This window comes from Chlamydotis macqueenii, chromosome 12 (assembly GCF_036417535.1).
Source record: "Chlamydotis macqueenii isolate bChlMac1 chromosome 12, bChlMac1.mat, whole genome shotgun sequence".
NCBI lineage: Eukaryota > Metazoa > Chordata > Aves > Otidiformes > Otididae > Chlamydotis > Chlamydotis macqueenii.
This window is the reverse complement of record NC_141567.1, coordinates 3,528,226-3,551,757: the sequence shown is the minus strand read 5'-3', so window position 1 is coordinate 3,551,757 and position 23,532 is coordinate 3,528,226. Positions and strand designations below refer to the sequence as shown.

Here is a 23,532-nt window from a genome sequence, read left to right as displayed (position 1 = left end):
AGCTGGAAATAGTCAGCCCCTTGTTAGAACTGTGCCCATCATTTGTTTTAGATAAGGAGGAGGCTGGCCTTTTGAATTAGCGAAGATGATCTAACGCTTTGAACGCAGGCCTGGGAATCTAATGTGCCTCTGGTTCATTCTGGCTCTTTGCTGTCACCTTCTATAGTGTTAGAGCCAATAACTCATCATTTTTGCCTTTATTTCCTCAATTATCCAGTAAAGATGATTACACTTGTCTGCTTCAGAGGATAAATTGAGGTTATACATAACTTTTACGATGGAAATTACTATTAAAGTGCTGAGTAGTCTTATTAAAATGTTAATGGAAGATTTCTGCAAGGAGAGAATAGAGTAATCTGAGAGTCCGTGAGAGCAGCTACTTACACACAAAGCCTGGTTGTTGGTAGATTTATTTGTTTTTGTACAGTAACCCTGGTATCCGAGAGCTTCCTCCAGAACTTGGACAGCTGGCTAATCTCTGGCAGCTGGATATTGAGGAGCTAAATATCAGTAACGTTCCTGCAGAGATCAGAAAAGAGGGTAAGGCTGATTCAGTGTGTTCTTTATTAAATTGACTGAACGTATAATGAAAATCGCTTCCTTTTGGTGGTGCTGAAGGGGAACAGATAGTGCGTGCCCGAGCCCTTGTTGCGGTTAACGGGAATTGCATAGGGAAACCTCCCACACATAGTTGCAATTTTGATAATCGCTGGTAAGCTCTGGCTGTACGATCAATTTAAGGTAGATCACATTTTAAAATGATGACTTATAAACGCAACGTTTCATTTGCAATATGCAGCTGGATAAATTCCATGGCTTGCTTCCTGAATGTGTATATTTTAGGTTATTTAGATGGTCTTTCTAAAGACTCAAGTGTTTAGGATCAGCAGTCACAGTCACATTGAATTGACTTTATTGTAAGCTGCTAGGTTTTTGGATCTATTACAATACTGTCTTCTTTTTTTGTGTGTTTTAATAAGAAAATCCTGTGGGAACAAAGTTATTAGGAATTATTCCTTCTCCAGCACACTGTTGAAGGCTAAATCTAATTTTAACTGGAAACATAAAAGTAGAAGGAAAAACTGCGTATTTTCCAATACTAAATTAGTATTTTATGTTTCCTTTGAGCTACTGAAGTATACGAGCCGCAGCATTTGTTTCTTCTTACAGTGCTCCATTGTAGATTCTCAGAGCAGTGACCTTTTTCTGGGGTCTCTGTCTCAGTTTTGTCCACTGTTTATTCTCTGGGTTGTCTCAGCCCACAGCGAAACTGCAGGGAAAATATTAATTCAGCTGATGTCTCTGCAGCAGTGGGTTTTGTGCAGTCCTGCTGTACATATGTACATTTGTAACTGCTAACCACAGATAAAGCCTCTTTGCTTCCCCCTCCTAGGCCCTAAAACAGTGCTGGCGTACTTACGAGCACAGCTGCGCAAAGCAGAAAAGTGTAAGCTAATGAAGATGATCGTCATCGGTCCTCCACGACAGGGAAAGTCAACGCTGGTTGAGATCCTACAGACAGGAAAAGTCCCTCAGATGATGCACAGTGATGCCACCATACGTACAACAAAATGGGAGCTCCCCAAGCCAGTGGGACACAAGGGAAAGGTGAAAAACAATTGAAGATCCTGAGCCCCAGTGGGATGTTTGAGCCCCACAACTTTTGGGTTGAATTTGCCTGCCTTTTTATAAGGAACAGTTTCCATTACCTGTGAGCCAGACCTCACAAGTGATGTGTCTTTAGAGCTGTCACAATTCTTCTTTCTCTTCTCCAGTTGGTACCAGAGGACAGTTCTGTTTTTCCTGAGCACTCAACTTTGTATCCTAAAGAGAGAGTCATGTGTAAACTGCCTAAATTCTGGCTTTCCCAGCTCAGGTGGTTTTTGGACACTGATTCTGAGAGAATGTTTTAAATCAACTTCTCTAAAGCAGATTCTCATTTCATTTAGGGCCAGAAAATGAGACATCAGTATCTAAAGCTGAACCCCCGTGATGTCAGAATTGTCCTAGGTGGGGAAGGAGGGTGGAAGGTAGCATGCTTGACCTCTGATATGATCCAAGGATATAGGGCATACCTTAAACACTCAGACCTTGGATGGCTCATTCAGGGAGTGTGACAACCTGTACCAAATTCATTTGGACAGCATTTAATTTGTTCAAGCATTTGAGAGATTTGTAGGTGCCCTTTCCACTCTGCGTAGTAGCACAGGGATCAGAGCACGCAGAATTGGTCCTGAGATCTTGTCAGAGCTGAGGGTGTGCAAACGCATGACTCTCCCTTCCCAGATAAGAGCCATGACCACCAGACTGTTTTGGAAGGGGTGGAGGAGCCTGCTGAGTTCAGCTGTTCTACAGCGATGAGTGCTAGGCCAGAGACAGAAGGAAAAAGGGCAAGCACAGCCTGACTCCTTAAAGAGACAACTTTGGTGGGAGAATGGATTTGTGCATTTTATGTTGAAGAGCAATTGAATAAAATAGAAACCTAGACAGCATCAGAGACCTGGAGTGGGATCAAGATGCTAAACGGGCTTTTGTCCCTGCCTCTGAGTCTTTGTCTTTCCGTACCAGCACCCACAGCTGTAGGACTTTTGGATGAGCAAAGCAGTCCTGGTTCTAGTTAGGGCTTGGTTGAAGCAATTATGGGAGTTCTTCCAGCTGTTTCTGGGAGACTTCAGACTGGGACTGTTCTAGGAGATCAGAGCCCCCCTGAGATCTTTAGCTCCTTGCTGAAATCTCAAAGGGTAACTTGTCATGTGGGATCAGTCAGTACTTAGACCTGGACCAGTAAACAGAGCCCACTCAGTGTTACACGATGCTCTGCGGATGGTGGCTGGAGCAGGGTTTGGTTTCCTGCTCAGTCATGGGCAGGGCCAAGTGATTTAGGGACAGAGCCTCCAAGGTATGTAGGTGCTCCCTAGTGCAACTGGGAGCCTGAATGCCATTTAAGCGGAGAGCTACGCTCCCTCTTAGGGCTGTTGTGGGACTGCATGGAGGAGTGGATGGTGAGATACTTGGAAGAGAGACAGAGCTAGAGAGGCCTCCATTCCCACCTTCGCCCCAAAATGAGTGAGTCTGATTTACAGTGGCTGTAATTCTGGCCCATCTGTGGTGTGACACACATGTCAGAAGCCTCTGAGGACGTGCAGGAGGTGTTTATGAAAGGCTTGAGAAGCTTGCCATCTCCTGAGCATCTATATTCTGTTTGGCTCAGTTAGGACTGAGCTCAGTGGAAGTGATTTCAGCAGGGGGTTTCCTGTTCCCCATAGCAGTGGCAGATAAGTAGCTTCAACAATCCTGTCGAGCATGGCATAGACAAGGATGAAACAGTTTCTATTCAAGATGCAGTGAAATACAGGGCTCAGAATGAGACCCTTGTTTGTCCTGGAGAATCCACAGCATTAACTGGAGATTTACCAGCATCAAGGGCACCTCTATCGTTTTAGCAGCAAGTAATTAGTCTTGATTTCCTGTGGGGAAGTGGTAGCCATGCTTAACAATTGCTTGTTGATTTTTCTTTCCTGGAGGCACAATTAGGACATTGAAACCCTTCTTATGTCATACATTATGCAGGCGTAGGTTTATACTTCAGCTATTATCTCCCTGTGATTTACTGCAACCGTTTGATTTGAACACTTCTCTTTGTCTAAGTAGGTTGATTCAGTGGAGTTCAACGTCTGGGATATCGGAGGCCCAGCAAGCATGTCTACAGTCAATCAGTGTTTCTTCACAGACAAAGCATTGTACATAGTGGTATGGAACTTGGCACTGGGGGAAGAAGCTGTGGCAAATTTACAGTTCTGGTTGCTGAACATTGAGGTAAGAAGTCACTGGTGGGCTCTGGGGTATCTGTTTATCGAGTAGTAGCTCAGTGCACAGATATGTGATATTACAGATTCTTTTTGGTCTGCTTTAAAAACTCCACAAGCTATGCTTTTAAAAACTCCGCAAGCTATGAATTTTGCATAGCTTTTGGAATTAATTTTCCATTATGCTGTAGGCGTACCGCTATATTTAATGACTTAAATTTATCATTTGCTTTGTTCTCCCTCAAACACATCAGAGAATGAAACAAAAGCTGTTTTATAAACCCTTGCTAAGGAAGGCTGAACATACTTATTTTGGAATTAGTGTTTGACCACACTGTGCTCCGAGGGGGGCTTGAAGCGTTTTCTTTCTTGTGTGGGTTAGACACACATTAGTCTTGAGGTTATATTTTTAACACTTTAGATTCAGGTAAGCTGGAGAGTATCAGACTCAGAGCTGCAGTGAATTCATGGGTGTTGATTGATTTTTATAATACCACGTTCATAATCTTTTGTAAATATTTATTATTTGATATCTGTCTTAACATTACATACACAGAAATGGGCTCGAAGCTAGTGCCTCTCAAAAAAGAAACATCTTGATCTTACAAAAATATTAGCTTAACGGTTAGCAGCAATCAAAAACCCAAACTAGGGAACAAAGCCGGAAGTGTAATTATGATGATGCCCTTAAATCATCTCCGTAAGCACGTAGTGGCATCAGAAAAGATACAGAGAAAGATGAACATGGTGGTTAAAAGTATGGAAAAGCTTCTGAGTGCACAGCAATTAAATAGATTAGGCCTCTTCAGCTTGGGAAAGACGCAAATAAGGAGGGCTGCGTGTAGACGTACCAGGGTAGGGAGAAAACCTCAAGGGAGTCTTTGTTCATGATCTTTTACAATAGAAGAATTAGGAGAGATCAAATGAAATAATAAGATAGCTTTGAAACACTAGGAAATATACTAAACACAACAGATAGCTATTCTGTGGAATTCATTGGGACTGTAATGTGCTGTGGGTGTCAGAAGTTGAAAAAAAGAGACTGGTGGAAGAAAAATCCATCAACTGCTATTAATTCAGAGATACCATCCCATGCTCAGGAAGTTGGTGAGCTGCAGGCTGCTGGATGCTGGGAGAACACACCAGGGAAAATCTCTGTATGCTTACCCTGTGCCTACACTTCTCATTAGCCACCAGGCAGAATACTGGGCCAAGTGGGCCCTTTGGTCTGATGTGGTACAGCCATCACTCCTGTGTCTGCACAGAGTTCAAGTCTGGTGGCATTCAGGTTTGAGATTTCAGTGGGCACTATAAGAAAGAAATGGGTTGAGTGCAAATAAGCATCTATTTCTGCATCTGAATTTTCCTCTGCGGTCAAAGTCCTTCAGATCAGCAGGCTGATCCCTGCTTAAGCCTGTGCAATCCCATTGTGTTTGGCAGCGTGTTCCCTGAAATCAGGATACATTCCAGCCCTGTAATTGAATCATGGAAGGACTGGAAGAAACCACGAGATCATCTAATCCATTCCTTCGCTCAGATTCAGGATTAAATAGATTCAGACACTTCTAGCAGTTTATCTCACTTCTCCATATTCTTCCAGTGAAAAAGTTTGTATAACTTCCCCAGGTATCCATTCTGGAGTGTAACTGGCCTTTTCCAGGGTGTCAAAGTGAGATCTTCTAGCTAGAGGTTAAGCCAACTTCTTTTCCTTTGTTTGGGCGGACATAGTTCCCATCATTTAGCTGACTTGTAGCAGCTTAATACCACTTGGCAACTCCCTTTATGTTAAACCCTGATGTAATAAACCCAAACTGACAGTTTTCTGCTCTGCAGTAGCAACAGATGATTAAGCCATATTCTGCAGAACTTCTAATACCCAGAGCTCTTGTTGCTGTTGTCAAGCTGCCACAACAAGTTGCCTCTATTTTATATATATATTCCATTTTATTAGTGTGTGTCACTACCCCCTCTTAAATATTACACTTTTCACATGTCCTCACTGAATTTACCATGACATAATCAGAATGAAATCATTGTCAGTGTTTTCCCTTACAGGCCAAAGCTCCAAATTCAGTGGTGTTAGTGGTGGGAACACACCTCGATTTAATTGAAACTAAATTCCGCGTTGAGAGGATAGCAACTCTGAGGGCATACGTCTTGGCTCTCTGTCGCTCTCCCTCTGGATCCAGAGCAACTGGCTTCCCGGACATCACGTTCAAGCACCTACAGTAAGTACTTGTGCCTTTATGAAGCTCAGTCACTCCATTTGATGTCACTTTAACCCATTTTATAATATTTGATCTCCTTGGCAACGAAACTGATTTAAAGACTTGTCAGCATTGCATTTAATCTAATTCTGACCGAGATAACGTGGTATAATCAGGGTGAAGTTCAGTGTTGCTCAGAGATCTGATCATGGGTCCGAGTCCAAAGCCATGACCTTGGCCAGCTTGTTCTAGTGCTCCTGCTCCACTCCGGTTTCTCACCATTAAATGGTGATACGGTTTGTTAGTCACAGGGAGAGAAAGGTACAGGTTGAGTAATTAATGCTGCAGAGCTTGAGAGCATGATTGTTATGGGGTGGGTGCTGTGGGGTTTGTTAAGGGAAGGCTGCGTGGGAACCTCTCGCTACCTGACACGAGAACGCAGTTCACGTGGCCATGTCGGCAGGGCGAGGAGTGGGTCAGCCCCCTGCGCCCCCAGCAGCCCAAACCTGTGCCATCTGAGTTCTCTGGGTGTGATAAAGCAGGGGTGGTGCTCTCTGGAATATCAGCGTTAGTCAGGCTCTGGAGTCTGATGCCGCACCCTCCCTGGGGCTGAAGGAGAATGCCCTCGGGAAGAGGAGCTGGGAAAGAAGCGGATCTGTCAGCCAAGGGAGCGCACAGCGCCAGAGCAGCGTGAATGCAGCAGGCTGGCACCAAACAGTGTGAAACCACCAGTGCCTGGGGCAAGAGCAGGTGGCAGCTGGCAAGCGAAAAAGGGTGCTGCAATGTCCCCAAGCACTTTGCATCTGCTGCCTGGCAAAGTCATCAGGAGACCTCCCACGCTCTGTTCTGCAGACGCAAGCACTGCGTCGAGCATCCCAGCTGGCTCTTTCCTGATAGGAGTACCAGGGATACAGGTGAGGCACAGAGACTCACAGTGAGAACAAGAAAGCTTCGTGCTTCAGTCTCCTCAAGCCTCTTTTCCCATCACCGCAGAGCATCCTACCGTGATCTCAATCATTCTTTCTCAAGGAGACTCTTTCGCCCTACCTCACATCCCTCACGTTCCACTTCTTCACCTTCTTTTCCCCCAGCATTTCCTTCCAGTCGGAATTGTACCTGATTTCCTACCTCCTTCCTCCCGTGCCTCCTTTGCACCCCATTGTCCGCTCTGAGCAGTGCTCCAGGCAGCTGGAGGAGCACGACGAGCATGTGTTGTGAAAGCCTCACGTGGGTGAGCCCAGGGTGCTTTTGTCAGTGCTGATCTTCAGCATCCCAGCCAGTGCACGCTTCCCCGGGCCCCTGATGGCTGAGGTTTAAGATAAAGCGTATTACCTTAGAAAAGGATTTTCTGTCTGTCACAGGAACATATGTAGGATCAGTTAGAAAGACTCTTTGTTGGGGAAAGTGGAAGAGAACCGTTCTTACCCAGCCCACAAAAAGGCTAAAAATAGTAGGAGCTGGAGAAGACCGGGTTTTTTTTCTGTGAAAGAAATGATGAAGGCCAGCTTTTCGGATCTAAGCATCAGTTCCCAGATCACAGGATCCAGCTGAGCAAGGGCCAGAATGAGGGTGGGAAAAAAGGTGTCTGGTAGTCATCATCGTGCCTCTTTGATCTGAGGCAGGGAGGCGGACTCCTCTCCAGCGACTGCCAGAGCACAGTGTTTTCCTCCTTCCCGCAGTCCCATCCAGGATGTGTGCAGCGCTGAGGGGAAAGAGGGTGATGACTTTGGTCAATCTGCCAAGGAATTCACAGTGACCGTGGTGCATGGGGGATAGAAGAGCAGTGCACAGCGAATGAAGCAGGCAGAGCAGAGGTTTGGCCTAATGTATCTTTTCCAGGCTCCTTAGTATTTGTCTCCAAAGCTAAAAATGCTCACTGACAGCCTTCCTCCCATTCATCTGGCACAGGAAATTTAAAGTCACTGATAAGAGAAAGTGAGCCTGGAAAGGAAGCCAGTGTGCTGATAAGGTTTGATAATCTTCACCCTTGCATGACTTTTGCAGTGAGCTCTCATGTAAGACTCTGGAAGGCCTCGATGGACTCCGACAGCTGATTTTTCATGTCACTTGCAACATGAAGGATGTCGGCAGCTCAATTTGCTCACAGAAACTTGCAGGGAGATTGGTGAGAACTGCTTTCTAGAGGTTGTCCTTACCGAAGGGGATCTGTTTTGGGGCTTGGTTTTGGATTGGGAGATGAACTTTAGGAGTTATTGCTGATGCAGGAGGCATGTGAAATATATAAGATGGCTGTCTGGCTTTGGGAAAAGACAGCAGTAAAGGGGAGAGAGATGGCTTAGCCAGTTCGTCACTAGCAGAGTGATTGCTGTCTGATATTGATACCTCTATTTTTTTTTCTCATGCGGCTTGCAGATACCAAGAAGTTACCTTAGTCTTCAGGAAGCTGTCCTTGCAGAACAGCATAGAAGAAGTCAGAATGATGATGTGCAGTATTTAACAGACAGACAAATAGAGCTGATCGTTGAGCAGACCCCTGGAAATGATATCAAAGACTATGAAGACTTGCAAACTGGTAGGTCAGAGAAGGCCAATAATTTCTTGGAAATCAATATGTGTGACTGATTGAAATGTTTCCCTAGTAGTAAAAAGGGGAGAAAAAACCCCACCAGATAATCGCTGTGCAAAAAAAAAACCACTTACAAGGTGCTCTACACCTGTGTAGAGGTCACTTTAGAAGCTGGTGAGATATAAAATTAGCAAAGTGGGACTTTGGGGAGAGGTCTGGGAGGTTTCCAGGGTGGGCTGAGGCTACTGAATGTTTTGAGTTTTTTTAAAACAATTTTTGTCTGATTTTGTTTCTGCTCTGTGAAGAATGAAGGTTGCCATAGTTTCAAGGCTGTCTTCTCCATAGGGCCCCAGTCCCATGATCTTTATGAAGGCCTTGCTCTGCGGGAGCCAGGGAGAGCCCTTCCCTGCGAGGATGGCGGGAGGAGGGTAGAGGGGAGGTGGGAACATAAATACTGACTGTAAAGCGGTGAGATGTGAGTTTTACAAGTGGAGTGCCAGATAGCAGCACTCCTCAGATAAATGTTGTGCTCTTGGCTTGGCTATGCGCTGGCTGTATCTGTTATGTGTAAAATTGCACAGACTGCCTCGTAATCTTATTCGTCTGCACTCTGATTTCCTAATGCTGGTCTATTGCTAATCTACAGTTCTTTATTTTTTGCAGCTATTAATTTTCTCATAGAAACGGGTACACTACTGCATTTCCCAGACACAAGCCATGGCTTGAGGAACCTCTACTTCCTTGACCCCGTCTGGCTCTCGGAATGCCTGCAGAGGATTTTCAACATCAAGAGCTCCAAGTCTGTAGCGAAGAACGGAGTCATCAGAGCAGAGGATCTCAGGATGCTGCTGGTTGGGACGGGCTTCACTGAGCAAACCGAAGAGCAGTACTTCCAGTTCTTGGCCAAGTTTGAAATTGCACTGCCTGTGGCAAATAACAGGTATGTTGATAATTAGAGAGACTTAGCCAGGCTGGAGAAAAATGTCCCTTTAATCAATGGATATTACCAGGCTTTGTCACTATAAGTGATTGTCTTGACAAGGATCTTGCTGTGAGAAAATATTTGAGTGCGTTAAACAGTGCAGTGGAAGGCAGCCATCCATTTGAGCTGTATTTCCTGGCGTGAGCGTCCTTTGGTCCGGACAAGCTGTGCTAGTTTGGAAACTTTCCAAAGCAGGTCTTTGTCTGCTCGGTGCATTGAGGCTGGCGACAGGCTCAGCCACCAGCACGGAGGGGCAGTGGCACCGCCAGGGATGTGGCGATGAGCAGGTGGAGGCTGTAAGCCCTCAGCCGGCACAGCTGCGACCGAGAGAGGATGTGAGGCTCATGGCTGCCGGGCCTGAAATATAGATGGGCTGGAGTCATCTGTTTCCAGTGAAAGATGCTCACTCCAGAGTATGGCAGAAAACTTTGGGTAATCAATAATGATGTCATTTCTGCAAGTAGTAGTATTTTATTTGTAGTGGAATCAAGGAAGTGTAGCTTCAGTAGCAATGTGATTTTCTTAATTTTTAGCCCCAGTAGGTGTTGATCAGTAGTTTTCCTAGAAATGGTCTAGGAAACCTCATTCTCTTTAAATGTGAATGAGTCCTCCTCCCCCCTGCCCCCCGATCTTTTTTTCTGGGCAGAGTTCCCTGCTGTTTTTCTCTCTCCCATCTGCTTGGCGACAGCCTGTTGTTGCGTTAATGGTGAAACCATAGTTGTATTCCACTTTGGATGTGGCATTTGCATTTCACTTCCTTGCCCTTCCAGGACAGCAGGGCTGCATCGCCCTGAGCCTCTCGGCAGCTCTGAATGCCAGCACAAGTGCAGCGTTCTCTGCGCTGTCATTATGCCTGTCACTTATCCAGTCCCGGATGCCAACAAATTCTCTCAGGCTTAACACAGATAAAGCAGCAATGTTTCTGCTTAGTCCAAAATGCCTTTTGGACTCCTTGTCGCTATCTGCCATTTTTCTCCAAGGCAATTACGTTGTCTGTGCCTCAGGAACAAGGAAACTGCTTTTTCATGGCCTGCCCAATCTTTTTTAGAGTGATCCAAGCCACATTAGCAGAATATTCTTCCCACTGATGGACTGTAGCTGTAGCAGGTTGGATTCATTTAATGTACTAGCCAGACACAGAGCAGTTATTTGTTACTGTGCTTCTGCAATTATTGTCTAGATTGCCAGATAGAGTTTCTGTGCAGTCAGGAGGGAAAGCAGCTGCCAGTTTCTGTTCTGAAAGGGTGGATGGGGGCATGTTTCACATATTTTCAAAATTTGCATTGGCTGTTGTTCAAAAGCGTCAATTCACCATCTGTATTATAATCCACTATATAGTTGTGGTGCAGAAGAGCCTCACTGGCCTTCTTGTACTCCTAGACCCTTTCTTGGATGTGCTGAGGAAATTTTACTGGCTGTCATACGATGCCTTCACTACCTTTATAGAGCAGGAACTTTTAGTTTGATGCACTCCACTTTCTGCCTAAGGTAATTTAGCTTTGTTCAGCTTGTTAAAATAGAGCTGAAAGTGTGACCATTCTTATTGTAATTTATAAGTGAAGAGAAATTTTTATCAGTTTTGCATACCGAAGATGTTTCATGGAACGGATAATTCAGTCATGGAAAATGTCATCAGATGGTATGGAATGTGACATATGGAGAGAGCTGTTGTCTAGTGATGGTTTTTCTGAGCTGATATTTCAGGTTTTACAGAATACTGCAGCTGCTAGAGAGAAAACGTGATGTGCTCAAAGCACTGGATTTGGACCCAGCATTAGTTCTAGTTGTGTCTCTAGGCCCTGCCACTGTTATTTTGGTCAAGTCCCTTGGCCGTTTGCCTCATTGCTGTCATTGTACCCATCAATGATGAGCCCCAGATGCCGACACATTTTCTCAGGCTCAGCGCTGATAAAACAGCAGTGTTTCTGCTTATAAGCAAATGAGATTTTTGGTCGTATAGGCATCACGGAATGTATTTGGTACAGAAGAGTATAACTGTCAAGGGGTTTATTGGCAGGTATTGAAAGCTGTAAGCTCGTAGTTTTCAAAACAGTTACAGTCTTCCAAAAGGTTTTAGCTTCCCAAATACTTAAAGATCGGGACAAATGAATATTCTTTGCTTACTGGGAGATCTGAAAATAATCTGAAAACTGTGTGGTCCTCTGCACCAGCGTAGCTCTGTTACTTCTGACTGAGCAAGACAAGTGATATCTCTGCAGGCATCAGTCTGGGAAAGTGAGCTCTGGCCCTAGGAGTTTGCCAGGGATGTGGCAGGGAGTCCGTCAGCTGCAGTACGGTGCAGCAGGAAGCTCTGTCACGTTGACCCATGAGATGCTCTTGTTCTGGGACTGGGATGAGAGCCAGAGTAGCCCTGTCCCTGCTGCCTGTAACTGCCTCATTGGCACCTCCCACGACATCTCCTCTCCCCACCTTCTGGGCTTACTGGAGCTGAGCTGCTGTAGATTGGTTTTGCATTTATCTTCTTTTCCACGTAGGAGCACAGCTGTAATTCTTTGCTTACTGCCAGAGCTGAATAGTAAAGATACCAAAAAACAGGTCCCAATGTCACAGCTGTTCTAATGACTCTTGTATTTTAATGCATTTAATTTGTGATTACACAAATATTCTGCTCATTACATCGATTTTAGCCCTGTCCAATAGCCCTGCCTGAGTTATGTAATGTCTGTTTTGCCTCTGCTTGCTTCCGTAGTGTAAATGAATTTCTCCATGTATTGCTGCAGTGCCTTTAGTCTAAAAGCTTTTTTATATGCAGTAGGCTGTGCCATTAAAAAATCTCTTTGGAGACTGAATCGCCTTATTATCCAGTAACAATGTACTCACTGTTACAAGCTGTAGCTAAAATTTGAGCTGTTGAATTTGATGTGTTTCAGTTACCTCCTCCCTCATCTGCTTCCTACCAAGCCGGCATTAGATATCCATGGGCTCTGCCACCAGACCACAAACACGGTCCAGAGGGTCTTCAAGATGAGTTTTGTCCCAGTTGGCTTTTGGCAGAGGTTCATAGCCCGAATGTTAATTAGCCTGGCAGAGATGGACCTCCAGGTAGGTTACTGTGTCTCTCTGCCAGCAAGAGATGACAGCTAAAGTTATTGCTCAATGTAAGCGTGAGTGGGTGTCTCTTCACATCCAGCTCACTTCAGTCACAGACTTCAACAATGTTATTTGAGTAAACAGGGAGAGATGAGACTCTGCAATCAAAATCTGATTCTGTTTTCACAGTCGGTGTCATTTAGAACAACAAATAGGCCCTGGGGAAGAAAGCCTGCGCTCTCCACAACCTCTTTATAACACACACGATCCCCTGGAAGGTCTCGGTACCTCCAGCGTCTTCCAATTACAAGTAATTGGAGTTCTGCCTGCGGCTCTTATCCATGAGCGTTCCACTTGGGCCAGCCTCTGCTCTCGTCGTTTGGCAGTGGAGATCTGGAATAGCTCCACCAGAGTCAGCTGTCTGAATCTATGTGGGTTTAAATGAGAAGAAAATTACAGGACTGTTGCCTAAGTTGGGATAATGAGTGCAAGCAGGCTCCCTATTAGTGCAAGTGATATCCATATCGTTAAAGTAGTGTTTGTAAGGTTCTGAAAGATAAGTGAATTTTGATGTTGTTACAGACCTTTTTTTTTTATTGCAGCAGCTTATATCTGAAAACATAGCCCTGGTGGAAATCATGATAAATACCTGCAAAATATTTTTAGTAATACTTGGATATCTTCTTAACAGCTACCCATTTAAACTGTGTTCTGTCATTGATGTACAGAACATGGAAAACATGATAACTGTTTTTGGAAGGTCCTCTGTGTTCCAGAGTTCTCAGACCATGTAGTAACTTCACCTGTTTTACCAGGCTGTCTTGGCAACTCCTTGCTCCCATCCTCATGGGCACTACATAACCCTAGAGCACCTTGGCTGGGGACCTCATCCAGCCCTCACTGCAGTGAGCAGAAAGGATCCCAGGCGTCAGACCAGTCTGCAGACAAATAAGCGTTAGGGCAGTGAGTGCAGTGGAGTTCTGCAGATGAAGTCTTTGGTTTTGAAATAAAAATACATTTTGCTCTAAGTGCTGGTTTGAAGTGTCTTGGAGAAGAGCCATCTTCCTCCCACTGAAACAGGTGGAAAAGTTAACTCTCTGCATTGAGGGCAGACTTAATAATTCACGAGAGCGTTTAGCTCTTCTTTAGGTTTATAAGATTTTTGCAAATGCAGAATTCATAAAACAAATGTCACAGTTATAGAATTAACTTTGTTCACTGGTAGGAAATTGTTCTTTTTGAGTGGCATGACAAATATTTTCAATGCTGCAAAACCAAGTTTTACTGTGTGTATTTTAATTCCATCACAATTTTTTTATGAGAAGAAGTCACCCTTTGATGGAAAAGGTATGATAGCATCTGTGATGGCCAAAAGAAGTCATCTTATTGCTCAATTAAAACAACATCCTTATGAGCAATTTCAATGATTTAATGATTTTCATGCTTTTCTGCTTTTTCCAGCTTTTTGAAAACAAGAAGAACACCAAGACGAGAAACAAAAAGGTGACCATCTACAGCTTCACAGGCACTCAAAGGAACCGCTGCAGCACGTTCCGAGTCAAAAGGACTCACACTATTTACTGGCAGGAAGGTCTGTTCGTTACCTTTGATGGAGGCTATCTTAGGTAATTTGTGTTCATAATGCAGCATGCGTGACAGGGGACTAATAGAGTGTGTGAAACACATCATATGAATGAAGATGAACGGGCCTGACTCACGGTATATGCTCACTCATGAGTAGAAGAGGAGGCTCGTCTAATAGACATAACTCATGTGACAACGGTGATGAATAACTGATTGTTTGGCAGTTCTGAATGTATCAACCTTATGTCGTTGCAGCCACAGAAATAAAGAGGCCTGAAAACAGAAAACAATAGTCAGAGCAGAATTCTTTGCCAGGGTAAAATCATGTGTTGTCACATGCAAAGATTTCCTTACGTCAATGAGATTTCCACCGAATCCTAAAACTTCACCACTGTGTGGCACCAGTCCAGATCAATGGAGGTGCTTCTCTGTTATCAGACTGTGTGCAGCAGGGACCATGGACAACTGGTTTAAGCTGGCCAAGGCAGAATCTCTGCTGGCTGCAAGCCCAGAGGAAACCTGCAGTCCATGTTCTTTCACAAATGCAGAGAGTAGGTGGCCTCTTAAGACTTTAATCTCTGTAGTATTTGCAGATGCGTTTGCTCTTCCGGTCCCTGACAAGTTAGGGAGGAACCATTAGTGCTGTTACATGTTTGGAGACCAGAAGGGCACCGTGACTTCCCTGAGTTCATCTAGGCAGTCTGCAGCTGAGTAGAGACTTGGACCCAGACATTGCAAGTCACAGGCTGGAATCCTTAGTTCTGGACCATGGTGGTGGTCATACTCTTATCTGCCCATGTGTTTCAGGGAGTTACAGAACTCTTTGTATTAAAGCTTTTTTCTTTCTTTCATTTTGTGGGAGTTGCACAGAATTGTTATGCCTATAAACTTTCCCGAACAGTTTTCAGAAGTTATATTATCATTATTAGGCCACTAGAGTATTATTACCTATTTTTAAAACTCCTAACCTTCCATCATTCTGCATGGAGCATTTCTGTCAAAACTCCCTCATACTCAGTCCACTTAGGCCAGAGCTTTCTCTGGGTCTGACCTTCTATAGCATTTACCCATTTCTGTGCAAGAATTTTCTTCTGAAAGTCATTTGCAGAACAGACTGAGTTGAAAATCATCCTCAAAGCTAGATTGCTTTTTATTTTGATTACTTATAAACTAAGTGTTATGGAACTCAGGTTTCCTGTGAGAAAGACGTTTTGTTGACACTGATGCTTTACAGAAGTTTTATGTGGCTGTCTTTTGGCTTTCTTCCACAGTGTTGAGTCTTCTGATGTGAACTGGAAAAAGAAAAAAAGTGGTGGAATTAAAATCATTTGCCAGTCAGAAGTGAGAGACTTTTCAGCAATGGCGTTCATCACAGATCATGTCAACTCTTTGATAGACCAGTGGTTTCCTGGTAAGAAATCTTCTAATTTTCTGTGCAGTATTATGTCTTTTGAACAGAAGGTTCTTTGATAGAGCTCTCCAGGTGCACAATATTGTGTGTTAATTGAAGACTTCTCAGGCTCTGACAGTCTCAAGCCCATAAAGTTTGAGAAGAGCTGATAACCTGCAGACAGATCAAGATTCTTTGCCAGCACACCTTGGTCTAGACATTGTGTCTTTCAGTTCCTCAGTCGCAGCAAGCGCAGGTGAAACCTTACAGTTCAAACAGGACCTGCTTCCAGAGGAGTTCAGAAGACTCTTCCAGTGCTCACAGCAGGGACAGGATTTGGCCCAAACTACTTGGCACTGTCCCTTGATGGCAGAACTCATTTTGGCATCAGCTGGGATCATTTCTGACACCCTATAATTTATGAAATTGTGATGTGGGAGGCATGAGTGAATGTGATACCAGGGACTGTGTGCCAAGGTAACTTCCTTGACTCCTGCAGTTGTTTTTCCTGTGATCAGCACAGATCCTGCTGTTACCCAGCGGGCTGTTTGCAACCCCAATACACTTGGTTTAAAACCAAAACAAAATCTGAAGTGTTCTTTGTCATCCCTCACTGGTCTAGACAACAGTGCCAAAATCCCTTAATTGGAGGCTCTCTGGAGGAAACAGTTGTGCACTCTCACATATTCATGTTCTGCGTGTTATGAAGATAAAAGAAGATTTTATTTGTCTTTAGATTAAAATAATGATAACATTAATCACTGAAGCTTGAGAAGAGTCATGACTTCAAAGGCTACGGCCCTTATTCAGCCTGCCTAATTGTAGGCATTTAATGGAGCCTGTCGCCACGAAATCCCTCTGTAGTCGGTGGGAGAGGTGTGAACCTCCCAGAGGTTCTGTCTTGGTAGAATTCACGTTTCCCCCAGAGGGGCTGAAAACATTGCCCAAAGTGGAGCCCACAGTAACCGTGTTCCTAACTTGGGTGCTGCAGGCCAGTGCTTACTCCTAACCTGCGCCTGGAGCGCTCAGCCTGAGCGCAGCGAGCCATGCCTGCCAGTCCACCTCGATTCCCGTTCCCATGCCTGCTCTCCACCTGAAGCCATCTGGCAGCTTGCAAAGCAGACGTGGCTGGGGCTGCTGGGCAGCCTCACAGCTGCCGTTCTTCTGCGCGGTCATGCCCTTTAGTGTACACAGTGATCCCTGTATGCGGCTCACACGGAGACACCTAGCAAGTAGGAGTTTCTCTCCAACACTTTGTTCATATACTTCTAATTTCTACTGGTCCTGAATATATTTTCTTCACAAGCCTGTGCATTACCTGTGACCAAAGCAGAGTAGCTGTTACGTTCGCAGTCCTCTCCCCTCAGTACTGCCCCTGTTATCTGTGTGTACTTTGCAAAAAGCTGTTTTCTTGTTCCAGTCAATACACTGGAATAAACTGGTGCTTTCATGAGTGTGACCATTTTCAGCCAGTGCAGCAGGTAGTGGCTGTAGACATTTGAATGTGCTCAGAGCTGTTGTTCCTTCCCAGTTTGTGTGGGTTATGTTGTTTTCTCTCTGCTTGCTTGCTTTGAAGCACTCACAGCCACTGAGAGCGATGGCACGTTGCTGATGGAACAGTACGTGCCCTGCCACATCTGTGCAGCTTCCAAGCCGGAGGAGAATGAGTGTGGCGAGAAGGCAGAGGACGCGCAGTACTTTAACATGGAGGACTGTGTTCTGACTGCCATTGAACTGGACTACATCACATGTCCTAACCACCCTGACATCCCCGTTTCTCTCCAAGAGCTGGTCCCAGAGCTTTTCATGACTGACTTTCCTGCCAGGTAGTGTTGTTTGATAGCCTTTGATTAAGTTTCAGTGTACCTAAGTAATTTGGTTGTTTTTTTTTCCTAAGTCATCTCTGCTAGAGGAACATACTGACCTCGGGAAACAGATTCATCCGCTCCTGATCCCTGCTCTGGCAACTCATCCTAAGCTGTGCTCCTGGTGGTCAGCACACTTGCTTAGGCAATCGCTGTGTGCTGACCCGAGTCATTGCTTTGGGGGGTCCTTTGAGATCGCTGTAGTGCAATGTGAAAGTCCCTTTTTAAAGCCTCAGCTATCCTCCGTTGCCCAGTACTCTGGCCAGAGCTTTCTGTAGCTGGAGTCTTTCTGGGATCCCAGAAAGGAGATTTTAATATCGCAAAACCAAAAAGAAGTGCAGCTGTGTCACAAGATTGGCACTGAAATCACCTTTGGTTTTGAAGAACCTGTAGATGAGTGAATCCATACAGACACTGCTAGAGAATCCACGTGGAGTCACGGCTCCTGCTCGGCTGAGGGCTGGTAGCTGTGTTGTAGTAGTAGTGTGGCAATCCTGAACAGCTGAAACAGCTCTTCCCTACCCGTAGCAGCACTGCCAAATCTTTAAGCTGTTTAACTGCCTTCCCAGATGGGTTCAGTCTTATACCCCTTATTACTTAGTGTGTAGAGCCAGAGACCTCCTGGCAGCAGGCAAGACAAAAGACCAATGTCTCTTTTGGTTCACACCCTCTCAGACCTTTCTGTGCCTGATGCAGAGCCATGAGACCTCTAGACCGAACTGTGTCCTGTTGGCTGCTGTCGGAGCTGTCAGTGCTCCCACTGGCTGCTGTTCCTTTCTTGGGGTCATTTTCCTGAGCAAACGCTCCGTCAGCTCGTCACGACAGCCCTCCTTGCAGTGCTATCTCCTCAAGATTTATTTGACGGGTGCGAGGCGAGTGGAGATGTTTGAAGTGTGAACAGCTGTAAAAGTAGTCTCTGGAAGAGTGGGGAGATGATGAATTGCAGCCTGGGAACAGTAAGCTGATTTGAATAATCAGATTTCAGAATGTGGGGCTGTTTATAAACATCCTGTCCTGCCTCAGTGGAGAGAAGAGGAACAGGAGGTAAATTAAGCAAAAAACCCCTTAATACGGATAAATGGTACAAATATCTGTACCTGTGCCATCTACTTGCAAAAGGAGCTTATGTACTTTCCAGATCTGTTTGATTCTTGTGGGATAAATTAGCAAAAAGCCTTTTTTGCTTATTTGCCCAAATTACTGTTTTCTGCGAGAAGTCGGTTGTACGACATGAGCCAGCACAGAGTACCAAGGTAGTTGGTACACCAGCCAGGTGACCAAGGTAGTTTAGGTGATCCGGTGCTGTCAGTAGATAAGACAAGAACCTATTAGGGATTTGTGAAAATGGAAATAACATTAAAAGCATGAATTTACAATGTCTTTGAAACTTTTAATTAAAAAGACTGAATCTCTTTTTGGCAGACTGTTCCTGGAAAATAGCAAACTGGAATGCAGTGAAAATGAAAACAACGTTCTTGGCCAGGGTGGAAGTGGGACCGTTATATATCGGGCACGATACCAAGGAAAACCAGTGGCTGTGAAGAGATTTCAGATTAAAAAATGCAAAGGTTCTCCCACTTCAGCTGCAGGTACAGTACACAAAATTGGTGTCGGGAATCCACTCTTGCAGTCTGTGATCCCAGACTAAGACCAAAGAGCCTTCGCTCTCCAAAGTGCTGGCAGCACCTGTTTAAATACAGCTTTGAAATACATAGCAAATGGATGTCTTTCCATGGAGGAGGAGTCCTTCATGAAAGCACTTGTAGCGATGAAGATGGTTGGCACTGCAGGAAGCTTCTCTCCTGCAGGTCAATGGGTGGACTTATAGAGTGCCAAGGCAGAGCCCTTGATTGGGGTGAGAGGCAAGATTTCATCTCCTGTTCCCAAGCTATTTGGCAACAAGAAGTGTGGATTTGCATGAGTTTGCACTGAGGACTTGTGGATCTCCACCTTTGAATAAATCTTTTACTCCATCTGTGCCAGCAGCTACAGAAAGCAAACTGGAAATCCTTCTCAGCCTGCCAGCTCCTTCAGGCAGGGACAGGGTTTCATACTGCGCATGCTGGCTGTCGAGCACAGGTTTCCAGCAGAGCCTCAGTCCATGGACAAAGGAAAGAGGAAAGTGCCTCACTTTCCTCATTTTTGTCAGGGAAGGATGCAGTGAACCCTGAGCTGTGGGGGCCACCAGCTGCTGTCTCAGAAATAACCTTTGGAAAGACCAGACCTACCTGAGCAGCCTGTGGTGTCCTGTGGCAGGACAGTCACTGTGAAGGGTCTCTCTTCTGGAGGGACAGCTGAGAAAGGGTAGGGAAGACTCCTTCCACCAAAGGGTCTGCAATGTGGCATCCACACCCGGAGAGTCCCTCCTTTAAAAAGCACAGGATGAGTTTTCCAAAATCATCGAGGTGATAGATGAGAGCAGTGTGTGCCAGGCACGTGTGAGGTTGGTGTTCAAGGACCGAGGGAGCACTTGCTTCCTGAGGCAGCCGTATACATCCTGCTTGTAGCCCATGTCTGTAAGTGGCTCATGCATCACCATGAGGATACAACTTAAAGCCCATAAGCTGCCTTCCTTCTGCAGTGTTTGCTCAGTGATTAACACCTTCCAAAGAGTTTCTAACTTGGTCTCTGAGCTGGGGAGTGAGAAGGGGTTTGTGTGTCTTGCCAGATACCATGCTGAAACACCTGAGAGCCATGGACGCCATGAAGAACTTCTCGGAGTTTCGCCAGGAGGCCAGCATGCTCCACTCGCTGCAACACCCCTGCATCGTCTCCCTCATTGGCATCAGCATCCATCCTCTCTGCTTTGCCCTAGAGCTGGCCCCTCTGGGCAGCCTCACCACTGTATTGTCTGAAAACGCCAAAGGTAAAACCAGAGTTTCCCTCCTGGGAGAGCTCACTCTCCAAGTCACGGTAGTGACAAGTGGTCAACAACTTTTAAATTACTGCTTGATTTACTGAAGGGGATTTTTTTCCAGACGAGAGGAAGTGGGAGGGACGGAATGGTTCTTAAACTGTGCATTTGGGAACCTGGTAAAAACTGATGCTCAGGATTTTCAAAAATACTTTGGAGACCTGGATTTTCAATTTCTCTGCAAATTAATAAGTGCATCTCACTTCAGTGCTGCATGGGTAATGCTGTGTTCTTCCCCCTGCAGATGGGTGTCTGGCACTCTAAATTGTCTCACAATTATCTCTATTTCTGTCGCTGTCAAATGAACGACACTAATTCCAAGATAGGTTGAGGCCATCTGACCCTCTTGGCACCTTGGCTTTGTGTCAACTTTCAGTCAAACACTAATTTTCACCAGAAGATTTAGGGGTCTAGAAGTGAAAGGGTTTAAAAAAAGAATCTAATAGAACTGTCAGACGTGTATAGTAACACGAAGAGTGTCATTTCAAATCATGGCCCTGAGTGATGTTTTAAAAGGTTGTTAGTTATTGCTCTGGAGTTTAAAATAGAAAGAGAAAGGGGGGGGGCGGGGAAGCAGTTATTGCAATTACAAGAACTGAAGACAGGCTGTTCCTTTGTGCCAGGGTCTTCCTTTGTGCCGCTGGGGCACATGCTGACACACAAAATAGCGTATCAGATTGTAACAGGCCTTGCCTACCTGCATAAAAAGAACATCATCTTCTGCGACCTGAAGTCGGACAATATCTTAGTGTGGTCCCTGGACGTCAAAGAGCACATCAATATCAAGCTCTCCGACTATGGGATCTCCCGGCAGTCGTTCCACGAAGGCGCGCTGGGTGTGGAAGGGACACCGGGCTACCAAGCTCCTGAGATCAGGCCTCGCATAGTCTACGATGAGAAGGTAACAGTGGTGTATCCGTGGGGGCACCAGCTTTCCCACTGTGGCCTTCCTTGTTCTCTCCACCCACCGAGGGAGGTTTGCTCTGTTTTTTCCTCTGTTTCTGGCTCTAGGTTGATATGTTCTCATATGGGATGGTCTTGTACGAGCTGCTGTCTGGTCAGAGGCCTGTTCTAGGACAACACCAGCTCCAGATTGCCAAGAAGCTGTCTAAAGGAATCCGTCCTGTTCTTGGGCAGCCAGAAGAGGTGCAGCTATATAGGATGCAGGCACTCATGATGGAATGCTGGGACACTAAGCCAGAAAAGGTACAAGACAACCCTCATGACCAGTGCTTTCTGATTGTGTAGCTACCCGGACCTGGCAGCCCTTTGCACACAGGAGAGCTGGGAACGGGCTCAGTACAGCAGAACAGCTTGGTTGCCCATTTACCCTTCCTGCTGATGTGGCCCAGAACTTCTGTTGACTTAAATGAGAGTTTTATGAACGAAACGATGGCAGATTGGTGGCCTTAGACATCTATGGTGACATGAAGGTCCCTTGACGTCCGTGGCAGTTAAGCTATTGGTTTCAGCAGGGCGGGATGTTTCCCATAATTTCTAGCAACAGCTGCAGTATCATGCTGTGAGTGCGACTGCAAAGACTTCAAAACCCCCGTATAAAAGGCAGTATGAGGAAGAAAAGGGTTCAAAGTATGAGAAAAGGATTATTACATTTTTTCATTAGTTACAAATTGGTGTTTCAGAGCTGCTATCCTTCAAACAAAGGTCAGCTTGACTCGCAAACATCTAGCTGTTGCCATGACAGTGAGTCAGCTTCCAAAAGTCATGAACCTGAAGAAGTTCATCAATAAAATTTGTAAGAGAATCACGGACCAAACCATGGAAGTACAGAAGAGGTTTGGCTTCAGTGTCTGGGGTACAGAGAGTGCTGAGATCCGGTGAGGTGGGATTTATAAAGAGAATTTGGTGCCAATTTGAGAAGGCAGCAGAAGCATTTATTAAGTAACTCCTACTTCTTGGCTCTCTGGCTTTAATAAATAATGATTGTGATGATTCTGGACTTCCAGCTGTCTTGTGTGACACATGTCGTTCTCTTTTCCTTTCCTCGCAGCGTCCACTGGCCATTTCTGTGGTAGGACAGATGAAAGATCCTACCTTTGCAACATTTATGTACCTGCTATCCTGTGGGAAGCAATCTTCCTTCTTCTGCTCCCAAGGACAGGAGTACACTGTGGTGTTCTGGGATGGGAAGGAAGACACCAGGTGAGACAGCGCATATTGATAATTTCTTTCTTTTTTTCATTTCTCTTTTTAAGTAAAAATCCTTCAGCGTCTTCTCTTATGCCTCTGGGAGGGAGGTAAAGAAGGTGAAAGTGAATTTGGGTGAGTGCCAAAGATACGGTGAGCACTGTTTTCCCAAACTCTTTTAATTGGGAACAGTGGTTGCTTTATAAAGGATATTTAATGAGCTTAACTCTGCTTCAGTTAATATGAGGAGAAGATTAGGGCAGTGTAATGATTCACACACACAGGATGAAGCATTTGCACATGAGAACAGACGTGTTCTGCCTTTCCTAATGAGGCCATTTAACACTAAACCTTTCCTAATTGAGGCTGCAGTTCCATCTCTGTTCTGCAAAGCAATTAAGGACATGCTTAAATCCTATTGAAATCATTGGGAGTTAACCACATGCCTGAAGCTGTCTGTGCATCCAAGTGTATACTTCCAGTGAAATATGTGCTATACTGAACCAGCATGCGCTTTAAATGTTATTAAATTGTGACTGAGATGATGGCATTTTGCTCAGCCGCATGTGACCCGTGGCTGGTTAGGTTTACTTTTATGGATGGTACTGATTTTTATGGCCCCAATCTTCTTTGGAAACATTCACAAACTGATCTGAAATTTGGATTAATGCGTTCATTATTTGTAAGCATTAACCTGATGGGAAAGGTACGTGATTTGTTCGTGAACTGTTTGCTTTGCTATTTGTGGTGCCTGGTCGGTTGCTCAGTGCAGACAGTGGAACTATTCCTGCTAAATCTGGTGAAACACAGGGGACTCACAGATGTATTTTGAATACATGGATGTTGTCCAAATATTCACAGCAATATATCTCAGTGAATCTGCTTCCTGACTGGACAATCCACTTGCTGGAGACTGCTGAATAACAAATTACTTATACGTGACAGATTTTAGGATGTGTAATTGCTTGTGCCACAGTTGGTAAAACATCTGGGGCTCACAGATGTGGTCGTGAATATCCAGTTATCGTTCAAACACCCAAACCCAATAAACTTCCCCA

At 45.0% G+C, this 23,532-nt stretch overlaps 1 protein-coding gene across 1 annotated transcript in view; it reads left to right on the top strand.

The window, feature by feature from the left end:
- LRRK1 (leucine rich repeat kinase 1) overlaps positions 1-23,532 on the top strand; it is an 80,852-nt gene that overhangs the window by 44,959 nt on the left and 12,361 nt on the right. Inside the window, exons 14-29 of the mRNA XM_086757471.1 lie at positions 428-540; positions 1,394-1,608; positions 3,652-3,816; positions 5,862-6,034; positions 8,018-8,138; positions 8,387-8,546; positions 9,204-9,480; positions 12,414-12,585; positions 14,035-14,198; positions 15,429-15,568; positions 17,124-17,373; positions 18,835-19,001; positions 20,081-20,278; positions 20,950-21,227; positions 21,338-21,532; positions 22,338-22,489. Coding sequence (XP_086613597.1) covers positions 428-540; positions 1,394-1,608; positions 3,652-3,816; positions 5,862-6,034; positions 8,018-8,138; positions 8,387-8,546; positions 9,204-9,480; positions 12,414-12,585; positions 14,035-14,198; positions 15,429-15,568; positions 17,124-17,373; positions 18,835-19,001; positions 20,081-20,278; positions 20,950-21,227; positions 21,338-21,532; positions 22,338-22,489 — 2,940 coding nt within the window. The remainder of the gene's footprint in view (positions 1-427; positions 541-1,393; positions 1,609-3,651; positions 3,817-5,861; positions 6,035-8,017; positions 8,139-8,386; positions 8,547-9,203; positions 9,481-12,413; positions 12,586-14,034; positions 14,199-15,428; positions 15,569-17,123; positions 17,374-18,834; positions 19,002-20,080; positions 20,279-20,949; positions 21,228-21,337; positions 21,533-22,337; positions 22,490-23,532) is intronic.